At 36.9% G+C, this 13341-nt stretch overlaps 1 protein-coding gene across 1 annotated transcript in view; it reads left to right on the top strand.

Moving 5' to 3' along the window:
• LOC136026006 (DNA-directed RNA polymerase II subunit RPB11-like) overlaps nucleotides 1–13341 on the top strand; it is a 33833-nt gene that overhangs the window by 12826 nt on the left and 7666 nt on the right. Inside the window, exons 2-3 of the mRNA XM_065702155.1 lie at nucleotides 3209–3298; nucleotides 8118–8295. Coding sequence (XP_065558227.1) covers nucleotides 3209–3298; nucleotides 8118–8295 — 268 coding nt within the window. The remainder of the gene's footprint in view (nucleotides 1–3208; nucleotides 3299–8117; nucleotides 8296–13341) is intronic.

The raw sequence follows: 13341 nt of genomic DNA, 5'->3' as shown, positions 1-13341 counted from the left end.
AGCCTGGGTATTAACATTTCCCCTTCCACTATCATTCTTTATATAGCCCCAGAACTTCTTAAAATCTTTATTTCTAAAATCATCAGCAATTTCCAGTTTCTTCTTATTCGCGTACTCTTTTTTTTCTTTTTATTAAACTTTTATATTCTCTTCAATTATCTTTATATTTAGCCAATTTTAGACTTTGATCTTCCGCGCTATCAAATTCATTCAAACGATTTAATAAATATTTTGCTTCTTCTTTCATTAACTTGCAATCCAAGTCAAAATATCCCTCATTCTTTTTTAATTTTTTAGTCAGGCCACATGATTCTGCACAACTGCCCATTATTTCATTTAACAGCATAATTACACTATGCGCAATCTTTTTCATTGTCTTCTAACGCTTTCAACTTATTTTTTACATGCGAGTCCAAGAGCTCCCTTCTAAATGCCTCAATATCTTTATCTGTTAAATTCATTTCTAATTCGTTTTTCTAAACCTATTTTTCTATAATCCGCATTATAGAAATTTCTTACTCGTGAACCGTGGTTCACAAACTGCCCAATCTTCACCTCAAGCATAATAGCTCTATGATCAGATCCAACTAAATCTAATGCTCCCATATTTATTGATTCAGGTACAAATTGCGTATTAATTAGCACATAATCTACAACACTTGGAGTTGGACCCGAAAGGCAAGTGAACTCGCCCCTACCCTTATCATTCCCAAACCTACCATTCGCAATCATCAGACCATGTTCCCCACAAAACGCCAGGAGCTTTCTTCCCCATACATTTATTTTTCTTTTTTCATCCTTGTTGCTTCGTGGTATTCTACAGCAAATTGGGACAAAATCACCTAAATCTGGGATCAACACATCTGGTATCTCAGCCTCCAGGCCGGTATAAGCATTGAAATCCCCCGTTAACACACAATCCAGATCTTTATAACTTTCTTGTATTAACGAAAATTCTTCTCCTAAAATTTCCCAAGTATTTTCTCGATTGTACGAACTATTCTGTGGAGGTATATACACTACACCCAAAATTAATTGCTTCCCACATTTCAAATAAATAGACAGCCAAAGCAAGTTTTCAGATCTACTACTAATTCTCTCATAGCCGTCAATAGCAGATGCTTTAACCAAAACCAAAATGCCACCATAATGTCTATTATTTCTTGCTACATTACGCACGGTCTGTTCAACGAAATACCCAGGGAGAGGTGATATAGGAGAACAATCGTTCCATGTTTCAATAAGCGAAATCACATCAAACGAAAATAAATCGTCATATAAATAGGTCAACTTATCACGTAATCCTTGTATGTTCCATGACACTAGACTCAGTATATGGCCCTCTATATCCTATGTTTCTACGCCTTCTGTTAGCACGTTAACATCACTAGCCTTTGGTTGAGATTGCTCGTTACTAGTCTTAGTCGGGGGAAAGGCAACATGATAATACTCACGAGTGCGGTTATTTATATCCGCTAACTCACTTCGGTGTTTATTGTCATAAAAATCACGTGAAAAACCACCACGATGTCTTTCATTAAACTTCTTTCTTGGCAAATGGCTTCCTTTGGGTGCTACAATACGATTACCTGGTCGAAACAAGTCATTTGGGCTGACAATAGCACTAGCAGGTCTTTTAGCTGTCGATACTGCCTGAGGAGTGCTGGTCGATGGTACTAATGTCTCAGTATCACTATCACTGGCATCACTAACTAGCCTCATCGGAATATTATTGGGATCATTTGGGAGCCTAGCACTAAAGGGTGGACCAGAATTTTGTACTGGCTTCAAATTACGCTTAATCTCGACTATTGAATTTCCATCATACCTGAATATTCGGCCTTCGATGAATAGTCTGTCACCTCGTAATTTTGCATCACGGCCGTCATTTTGCGCAGTAGTCAACATTTCCTTTAAATGTTTACGGGTCTCCCTTTGTATAGCTGTGTAATCCGGAGCCACCGATAAACCAAACCTTCTTAATACGGAGCTGTTTCTTAAAATATAGTCTCTGATTTCAACCGAGTTTAGCTTTACTACTATCGGCCCTGATTTCAATCTAAAAATGTCACGTATATCACTTCGATATATTCCGAGAGACGGCATAGTACGATTTAATAACCCCGTTATTTCTTGCTTCAGAGTATAATCGCCGAGTTGTTGAGGGGTGTAATTATAGAAGATTAAATTCGTTCTTTTCTGCTCTGCTTCGAGCTTGTTGGCTCGTTCATAAGAGACTGCTAGGTTAGATTTCACATTTTCCAGCTCTTTTTTAATTTCATCATTTGTCTTAGCATTGTTAGATAACTGCGTAATAATGTTACTTAACTGTACTTGTATGGCATCAATGCTATCCGAAAGGTCAGGAATCGTATTAACTTTCTGCGAAAGGACCGGTAATAAATCCAGTTTAAAATTAATTTCTTGCAAGAACTGGGCACTTTGGATTTTCTCGGCCTCTCGTGTTTGGACTGCCATTTACACCCTTACAAACTTATCAAAGTGCAAAATGTAAAACCTTTATCACTCCTTGATTTGATCCAGTATCGTTAATTAGCAATAAGACTTTTTTTCACCATTCGAAAAAAATCACAATATTGGCTCAAAGCCACGCGGGAGAGAAACGTTATTTCAATCTTGGTTTAAACTAGTTAGTTACACAATTTGTCTAAATGTAAGCATGGATGTTATCCGAAAGAAATGAAATCTGGTTTTGTTGTTAACTCCTTGAACTCTGAATGAAAACTGTATATGAGGTGGTTCGCCCCCTTGTCAATACCTCACTCTTTACACTATAATCTGAATTTTTTTCCAATTCTTTAATAGTGACCCCTGAATCACAAATGCCATTTAGTTAGAATAAATAACTCTTTTGAAATTACTAAAATACTATAGCGTAAAGAGCGAGGTATCAAGGAGGGGACGAACCCCCTCATATAGCATAATAATTTCTGTTTGTTTTAAGTTTAAATGTTGCTCCTTACTTTAAACTAAAAAACGTGCTTTTTTGTTTAATTTCTCGTTGTTTTTTAAATAATGCTGGAAAATCCTGCACCCCCTTCATGGGAATTCTCTTCCCCCATGATAAATTCCTCCATGGAAAGATCCTCTCACTTTTTTGAAAAATTGGCTGAATTGTGTGTGCTAAAACAAAGGATAAGTGTCTCATCTTGCCTTACTCATTGCTGCTTTTTTCTACGTATTTTAGAATCACAAAAGAGAACGATGGAAGAATCCCAAATGCATCGATTTTTACAATCAATAAGGAAGATAATACCCTTGGAAATCTGATTAGGACGTAAGTACTGACTGCTCTTGTTTTTGTTTTTTTGTCTTTATTCTCTTAGCTTTTCTAAAGGAAAAATGCATTCCCTGGTAAAATAAGTTTTAAACAATATCATCATGGATTTCTATAATCATATACAAAATAATGATGTAGGCTACATAAAGTTCTAAATTAGGACAAACAGAAAGTGATGCCTTGAGTTTTTCTGATGCTTTGTGAAGATATTTAGTAGGGCTAATGGCATATATATATATATATATATATATATATATATATATATATATATATATATATATATATATATACATATATATATATATATATATATATATATATATATATATATATATATATATCTATATATATATATATATATATATATATATATATACATACTGTTTTGCATTTGTATTAACATCACTAGAAATACCTTTTTTGGTTCTTGTATGATATACGCCCTACCTAATGTTCTTCTAATATGTTTCTCTGACACTCAATCGTATTGAAATATACCGAAGTAAAATAAAAATATATCTTTAGAAACAAATATGGGCCATTTATTTGCACATTAGTGGGTGGAGAAGTAAAGCGGGTCTGAATGCCTAATGTGTTTGGTACAATTATTCTACATATTATGTAGTAAGAATTGTTTTCTAACTTCACATTGTACCAATGCTTTCCTCCCCCCCCCAAACTAATATGCAAATATATACCCCAAATTATATGTTTTTCTTCTATTCTCTCACTTCTCTTTGTCTTGTGTCACGCTAAGCTGAAGGAAACTAACGGAAAAAAAACGGTTTTATAATGTGTCAATGAATGAACAACTTGAGTGGTAGGGTGTTTATCATACAAGTACCCCTTTTTTTACAAGATAATTGTCGATCAGTTAACGTGTGCATTTATTTGTTTAATTTTGTTTTTTAATCTCACTTAATGTCCCTGGTAATCTCTCTAATAACAATTCAGGGATCCTGCTCTAAGAACTTGTCATTTCTTCTGTCTATTCAATCCCAGCATATGATCATTTCTTTGGAATCTTCCCACATGTCTGTAGCTAATGCTTTCATTCACCACACAGAACCTGGAATCTCAAAGAAAAGAATTAAGAACTTTTGCCAGTTTCGAGAAAACAGAATCTGAATGGATTCTCTGAAACATGATGGGCTGAGTGCAACGAATCAGTTATCTCTGTTATTGAGCTCAATCAACCTGTTTTGCTCTGTCCAAGCTCTTAAAAAAAAACAGCAATGCACAAACTTCTGCAAAAGCATCGCAGTTGCTGGACACCATAGACCAGTCACAGTTTGTGATATTTCCCCATCTTGTAAAAGAACTACAATTTTATGCTTGGCTTGTGTTAGAGTCTTTAGTCGGTTGACTGTGATTTAGCTGCAGCTTGCAAACATATAAAGATTAACCTTTCTGGAACAACAGAGATGCGAGAAATGTGGCTACTGTTTTTACTTCTGTTTTCGAGGAAGCCCGGCGTTTTTCCAATACTTTAGGACTTGGGATGATTCATCCAATAAGAAGAAGTGGAAGGATTTCGCGTGCGAACGATTCTGGTCTGCCTGTTTGCTTTAGAACCTCTCCGTTTATCCTTTTCTAGACTACTTCATCATAGTTGAAATACCATTTTGAACTTCACCAGAATATTTCGTCATGTGTCACCACCCTTGCTCCTTCAAAGATTGTTTCTTTTGATCCCAAGACCATGAAGTTGGAGGCTGCTTGAGTTATTCTGCAATATTCAAGTCAGCAGTCTGGCTTGAAGCCAGGCTGCTTGAAGCAAATGAGTGACATTTGATATAGAAATGAGCCTTTTTTTTTCCAAACAGCCTCCTTTTGCTGTTCCCTCTTCAAGAATTCAACTCTACCTTTCCCCCAGAAACTTCTCGTCTTTTGATTGTTCTTGTAATGTTTCCTGTTTAGATCTGCCACTTCAGAAAAAAAAGCTTCTCTGTACTTAGAACAACAGAACAAGAAATCTTTGTCATTCAAGCCAGCTCACTGTCTTTAGGAACATTGATGTCGGCTCCAAAAAGGGCAATAGAAATTTGGCAGGGAAGAAAATTGTTTATTGACACTTACTGTACTGAACTTGCATACAACTTTAGTCGACTTTGTGAACCTATCATATATTTCAAGATTAGGTCTTTTCTACTACTTTTTGGAGTTATTTTAGCTATTTGTATATTCTTTTGTTTTTTTTCTGGCGGAATCTTTTGACTCGAAGAAGATTTTGCATTGTACTGTATTTAGTAACTCCCTTCTCCTCCAAACAAAATCTCGGATACGGCCCTAAGCGCAGCTTTAAGCTGCTATACATAAATTAAGAAAGTTTCAAACAAATCAACTCAGTCCATTGAAGCTAAGAATTAATGTATCGTATAGAATTATTGCCTCTAAAATTCTAATTTTGTCAATGAATAAAATTAGAAATAACTTATTAGAAGACCCCCTAATCCTTCTAAAGGCCAGAGTGTCATTTATGCTCTACTGGAAACATTGAAGTTTTTTCTTTTATAACTTTATAAGTCCAAAACTGTTAAGAGTACGAGGGCGAGTTTCTTTCTTGTTACATAGCTCTTTACTTTTCTTTGAGAGACTTATTTTTGGAATAAATTTTTTTTAATTAATGCCTAAATAATCCCCGGACGATCCTGCGTTAAAAAGAAACAACATGCTTCTGGTCCTTAATTTGATGCTGGTGGAGTTGGAGAGGGCATGAGCCCATGGACCTCACTTCCGACCATTTTAAGTTTATTTATGACTCTGTTTGCATAATCTATATATTACTCTGATTTCAACAACATATAGAGTGTCTACTTTTCAATTAAATTTTGTTTTAAATGAACTATTTACATATCCTAGAATTGTTGCCCCTGGTGTTACACGAATCATATCATTGCCACAACAAGTTTTTGGATCTTTTGACTTCTGAGTAAAATTACTATCTAAAAAATTTAGATAGCATGTTATCTTGGGCTACTAGGGTGCCCGAGGGCATATGGGGTATCGAAGGGGTGTCAGCTTACCCTTGATCCATATCTGCTCTGAGAAAGAGCATTGTAACTTTCAGTTTCTGATCAAATGAACTTTCCTCCAAGGTCCTATAGCCATCATTTCTACATGATGAGGCTGGATTATAATAATACTTGGGAAATGTATTGCTCGTTGGTTGGAAGCAAGAGCAAGTGCTCTAGGCTCTGTTATCGGGCAATTTTTAACTGATCTAGCCTACTTGAGATAAGGAGTTCCTAAATTCTTGTCACCAGGACGTTCACTAAAAAGAGTTGTCAGATCTTTATGAAACTTGATCAGTCGCGGTTTACACTTACCTGTCTCATTTAAACTCGGCCAGAAGAAAACTTTCATCTGATATTTTGCCTTTTTGAGCTTAGAGTCCAATTTGATCTTTGTGGGAGAGGAGGAGTGTGAACCTAATCTCTTTTTAAGACGTATTTTCACAAGGAGTCGTCATATCTCAGTCAAACTCAGTGGGGAGTAAAAGCCAGTGTCCTAATTATGTTATTTGGTAGTTAAGGCTTGTTCTAACATCTCTTGGGGAAGAGGACAGGTGAAGATGGCACCTAAATTCTTTTCTTCAGGACTTCTGCCAGAATTGGACGCCGATTCCCACAAAACTAGGTGGGAAGTAAGAGTTGGTGTTCTAATTAGTTGTGTTGATTGGTGTCTTGACGTTATCTGAGCATTTGGGATTAAGTCCCTAAATTTTTGTCATCTGGACCTCTACCAGAATAGGTAGTCAGATTTCAACAAAACTTGTTGAATAATAAAAATAGACAAATTGTCCTAGTTTTGGCATTTTGGTGGAGGTGGTCCCTCTATTCTTATCATATATCACGACATACCAAGACGGGTTGCTATGTATAGGTGAAACTTGACTGTAAAAAAGCTACTGTCTTACGTTAGCTTTTTCAAGGCCGAGAGCTGATCTACCTGACTCTACCTGTGTAAGGGGGGATGGGTTAATTCCATCTGGACATCTACTAGAACAGGCTCTTAGATCGAACTTTAGCAATTTTTTTTGGAAAATGGCGGATGATTTTTTTTTACCTTTTAGGGCGAATTTGTGTCTGGTCTCTCAATATATTAGGGGAAAGAGGGTCCCAAGATTTTTGTCCTAGAAGTAGCAGTCTGTGGCGTAGTTATGCGTCTTTCAGAGTTAAGAATTGTTTTGGCCTCTATAACGAGGAAGAAGGCAAGGGTACCTAAATTTTTACTTTATATAACAATCCTTGAACTGAAATCTTAACTCTTGCATTTTTATTGTTTGCAACTGACCTTACCTCTCTGGGGAAGATATCAACATATATTTTTGTTTTTCTAATTACTAGCTGGCATGGCAGAACCTCTCCAGCGGAATCTGGTCAGTCCCTATAGTTTTGGTATTGAGTGTCCTTTTGCAATTAGACCTCTGTGAGAGAAGTGCTAAATAATTATCATCTATATCCATTCATGAGAATCGCCTATAGCTTCCAAATTGAATTAGAAAGGGATGAGCAGCTGAAAAGTTTTTTTTTGTTCCTTTAGAGGATTTAGGTACAATCCAATGACGTTGTCAATTGTGTTGCTCCGCAAATGCGACCCAAGTGTAACCGTTTAATAAATAAGAAAGCACCCGGCTTTAACTCCCACCTCTTCTACAAAGGGTTTTTAATACAATTATGTTTTTTTCGGTTGCTGATGTAAAACAATTATGAGGAGTCATTATTTTTATCGAGCTGTCTTTGGAATGCTATTTCATAATTTTTTTAAAAGAGTTCTATTCACCTTTTAAACCTTGTTTGTTTTATAATTTCAGGCAACTGTTAAAAGATCCCAATGTTATATTTGCCGGCTTTAAAATTCCGCATCCACTTGAGAATAAGGTTGTGCTTAGAATTCAAACGAACTCAAATGATTATAAACCGCAAGATGCTTTGATGAATAGTATTACTGACCTTATAGCTGAGCTATCTTTAATTGAAGAAAGGTTCAAGGTAAGTGCTGCTGTAGCATTATCCAAATGGTGACACATAACATATTTGTAGTTTTTTAAAGTGCAGGTAAAGGTCCGACATATCAAAAGATTAGAATCATTCCTCACAAAATTCGTCTAAGATAATTTTTCTGTTAAATAGTGGCATCGCATAAGCCTCTGTACCTGTACCTGACTCTGTACTTGATGGTGTTTTATCTTGAATTTTTAGGACTCTTGGCTAGAATACGTACCCAACCTATAGACAAGCCCTGGAGCTTTTGTTCTTTTATTTTAATGAATAAATAAATATATGGGGTTGTAAACTTTCTTAGCTAGCTATAAAAAATGTAACCAAAGGGATAGCCTTAACTGCCGTGTCCTTTTTTTTAGACAGGAGCATTGTAAGATGTTTGTAAATAAATAATTTGTTTTGTATCCCTACGGGTAGTCTAATCTGTAAAAAAAATAATAAAGCCAATGAAAAGCTGGTGTTTGAGCATTTGCTAGAACACAAAATTCGCCTGAGGTAATTTTCTTGTTAAACAGTGGGATCGGATAAGCCTTACACGGTATTTGAACTCTTGGCTGGAATACCTAGGGTTGGACTAACGCCGTTACATTCTTTCTTTCTTACAGAACAACTTGTCAACTATAAAAAGGTAAAGGTAAAGGATACGGCATTAGACTTTACAGTCCGTACCGGCGGTGCTGATCTCCGTTTCTTGACTCTTCAGCCAGGAAGTGCAAGGGGGGGTATATATGGTATATATGAATACCATATCAAACTAAATTCAAAGAATATCACTAGGCTTTTATTACAAAATAAATTTTGGAAACAGAAAGATACCGTAATTCCAATAAGTTAAGGTGCGTGCAGTATTTTATTCGGTATTTTAACCATTGATTTTATTGTTCGACGTTTTCTGTTTATGACCTTGTATTGGTCATGGGATAGTATTTGCCGCTTTAGATTTTTGTTTTGTTGTTGTTGTGTTTGCAGCTTCTTGGATTATCAAATGTTTTTTTTTGTCGAAATTATTTTATTAGCGTAAAGCAACTGTAGTGAACAAATATATTGTATATTCCTTAAATAGTACTTGAGAATTTCCTTAGACAGATTCGTCAAAAAGTCAATGGTAAAATTACGAAGGTAGCGCTAAAATTTTGATATTTTTAAGGGGCTGGAGGAAGCCAGAGCACCCCCCCCCTCATTACTACCCATCCCCGACTGATTGAATTTATTTTACTGGGGCGATACTTCTATAAAATCACTTTGTACAATTTAAAGGTGTAAATACAGGAAAACTATCGCATACACAGTTGTCTAATAAATTTAATAAAAAAAAAAAAAATCCAGTTAAAGAGTGGGGAGGAGTTAAGAAGGCGACAGACCTCCTCATATGTGAAATAATTTCTGTTCGTTAAATTTTAGTGTTGCTCCTTACTTTCTGTTGAAAAAACTTGTTTTTTTTAATTGAATTTCAGATCGTTTTTCAAATCATGGCTAGACCTAACTAAGGTACGATATAAGCCAGTTCCGGCTTCTTGCTGTTACATTGTATGTATCAGTAATTTTAAATTGATTGGTAGTGTCCCGCTTTTAATTAAATTGTATTTAAAGTATTGAATTTTGGAAAAAATTTAAATATTTTGTCCAAATTTTTGATGAACAGTAAATTGTGGAACAAGTTCTGAATAATATTCGTACTATTGAATTGCGGGAGGATGGAAAGGGGTTTTATTTTTCATACGGATGGGGATTCTGCGTTGCGTTTGATCTTCACAACCGCTACAATATGGTTTGCTTATGTTAGATAAATTACATACGTATAAAATTGCCGAGGAGCTGGAGGAAGCAGCTAGACGGCATAATAATAAAATAATGTACTGGCATGTTAATAAACTGAGGGAGTAGTCAATCTGGACTTGTCCCAATTAAAGATAGGAATGGGGCCTCAATTAGTGATAAAGACAGAGTTAAAGAGAGATGGACAGAACATTTTGAGAATGCGCTAAACTGAGATATAGCTGCAGAAAAAGATATAGAGGAAAATGAAAAAGTTTGTGTTACCTTGGATGTGAAAGAAGATTTGTTCTGTGAGGAAGAATTAGCGACAGTACTAAAAGGATAAAAAAAAATAATAATCTGGTGGCTCTGAGGTTAGAAATAAGTTACTGAAGGTTATGAATATGATTTTTGAAAAAGGCGAAGTTCCTGACGATATTAGAAAAACTGTAATTAAACGACTGTATAAGAAAGTGATAAGAGTGAGTGTGGTAGTTATCGAGGAACTAGTCTGGTCTCAGTAGGTAGCAAATTACTTAGTAATATGATACTTTTTGGACTGGGAGATGATGTAGACAAAGTTTTAAGAGAAGAACAGTGCGGTTTCAGAAAAGGTAGAGGATATGCCGACCAAATTTTAACTCTTAGGTTAATGATCGAGGAGTGCCTGAGTTGTCAAACACCCTTGGTCCTCAGTTTTATAGATTATGAGCAAGCGTTCGATTCTGTTGATAGACACATTAAAGTGATTAGTGCTATGACGAGAATAACACTGCTGCGGTTAAGGTAGGAAATGAGGTTAGCAGCTGGTTTTGTATTAAATAATATGAAAAAAACTTCGTTTTCTTAAAGAGTTAAAGAGGCTGCGTCCCAAAGTCGAACCTTAAAACGTACAGGAATTAGAAGAGGCAGTTGGGGGGCTGCCGCCCCCCAAACCCCCAGCTTTTAAAGACTCTTTTGTTACAGGTTTTTTGTTTTTTTGCTAACCCCCCGCTCTTGGCTTGGGAAAGGCCCTCTTTTAATTAACAAAACATTGAAATGAATGAATAATGGAATAACTTCGAAAAATGTTAAACACAAGAGGACAGGAGAACCATTGCGCCGAAACTAGTAATTAGTAACAATGAAGTCCCCCCACAAAAAAAACCTGTACAAAAGAGTCTTTAAAAGCTGGGGGTTTGGGGAGCGGCAGCCCCCCAACTGCCTCTTCTAATTCCTGTACGTTTTAAGGTTCGACTTTGGGACGCAGCCTCTTTAACTCTTTAAGAAAACGAAGTTTTTTTCATATTATTTCTGTACGTTTTTCTACAATCCATGGTGGATGTAATTTAATAATTCCTGTACTCCTCGTGGAGGAATTAGGAGAGGAATTTGGGTGGCTGCCGCCCCCCAACCCCCCCCGCTTTTAAATCATTGTATAAAATAGAAAAAAAAAAAATAGAAAGAATGACCGAAATGTTTCTTTTGCTCATAAGAAGCTAATATTCTGTTATCTCTCAAATGATAAGCTGTCCAGGTGTTATCAAAATTTTTTTGATGTTGTGAAAAAAAACCGCCCGTAAGGGACTTGAACCCTTGACCCGAGGATTAAAAGTCTCACGCTCTACCAACTGAGCTAATAACTTGCATGTGTGTAAATATAACTTCTCAATAGCTTTTAAAAATTTCAAATTAACATGGGCTCTTATGGAGAGAAATCCGTTAATTAAATAGCTAATGGGTGGTTTCTGGAAAACAGGGAAGGAGTTATCGGATCAAGCTGAAATTTCGCGGATAAGCTCCTGGGCCGTAGGGGACCTTAACTTGTGAATTTCAGCCCGATCGGACAACGTTAAAAGGGGTGGGGGGGGTTGGAGGGTCGAAACTTTCGGGGGGTTAAGATTTTCCTACGAAACTTTCATGGGCACTTACTCGGAGAATTCCGCAACGAATGAGTCTTCGTACACCCAGATCCGATGTCGGATGTGACCTGTAGGCGTCTAAGTAAATGAATTTTAAGTGGCTATGCGTGGTTTCTGGAAAACAGGGAAGGAGTTATCGGATCAAGCTGAAATTTCGCGGATAAGCTACTGGGCCCTAGGGGACCTTAACTTGTGAATTTCAGCCCGATCGGACAACGTTAAAGGGGGGCTTGGGTTGACAGGTCGAAACTTTCGGCCAGATTTTCCCCATGAAGAAAAAGTTGGAGGGGGATGAAATTTTGCAGGTTTCTTAATTGGAGCTCGGGCTACGAAATGCATCCCTCCCCATCCGTCTGCGACCACTGGAACCGAAGATCGCTTAACATTGTCGTGTGTCGCCTCTTTATAGAGGCACGAGTGTGCCTCCTTGATCTGGAGTTTAGCAGGGTTGTGTTCTATCCCCCTTTATATAGATCACTGTGATGGATTTTGTCTTAAGGAGCACAGGAAAGGCAATGGAAGACCACTGAATCAAGTTGGGAGGAAAAACTCTCCTCGACTTAGATTATGCTGATGATTTAAGCATCCTAGATGAGAGTGTGTGCAAAATGAATGAACCTTTACAGGTTTTGCAAGTTCAGGGTGCTAGAATAGGTTCGAAAATTAATGTTAAGAAGACTAAGTCACTAAGGATACGAATAAGTGAAGATAAAAAGGTGACGTTGGGTAACGAAAATATTTCTGAGGTGGCAGCTTCACTTACCTTGGTAGTATTATTAGTAAAGACGATGGGAGCAGCGAAGATGTTAAAAGTAGAATAGCCAAGGTTCAGGGTGTGTTTTTTTTTCAAAGTTAAAAAAAAGTTTGGAAGAATAGGAAGATAAGTCTGCAAACCAAGATTGGAATATTAGAAGCTACAGTGATGACAGTGGTCAAATATGGCTCTGAAGCAAGGGCGCTCCGAAAAATGGATGAAGATTTGCTAGATGTTTTCCAGAGAAATTGCCCACGGATTGTTCTTAGTACCCGGCTGACTGACCGTATTTCAAACAGTAAGCTGTACGAAAACTGTGGTTCAATCCCACTTTCTAGGGCTCTAATGGAAGAAAGGTTGAGATGGCTTGGGCACGTTGTGCGGATGACAGATTGTGCTTTTCGGATAAACTGAAAGCAGGTCGTCCTCGTCTGGGATGGGGGGACATCATAAAAGAAGATTTAAAGGAAATCGGAACTTCCTGGCAGGGTGTAAAAAGGGAGGCTTTGAATAGATTGGTATGAAGGAGGAGCGTGCGTAGCTGTGTTGGCCTCAGGCGGCTTGGTGCTGAGGTGAGTTGTTAGTGGTAGTAGATTAATTAGACTGAGACATTTTAAATGAATA

The sequence above is a fragment of the Artemia franciscana genome, chromosome 4 (genome assembly GCF_032884065.1).
Source record: "Artemia franciscana chromosome 4, ASM3288406v1, whole genome shotgun sequence".
Taxonomy (NCBI): Eukaryota; Metazoa; Arthropoda; class Branchiopoda; order Anostraca; family Artemiidae; genus Artemia; species Artemia franciscana.
This window is presented reverse-complemented; position numbering and strand designations above follow the sequence as displayed.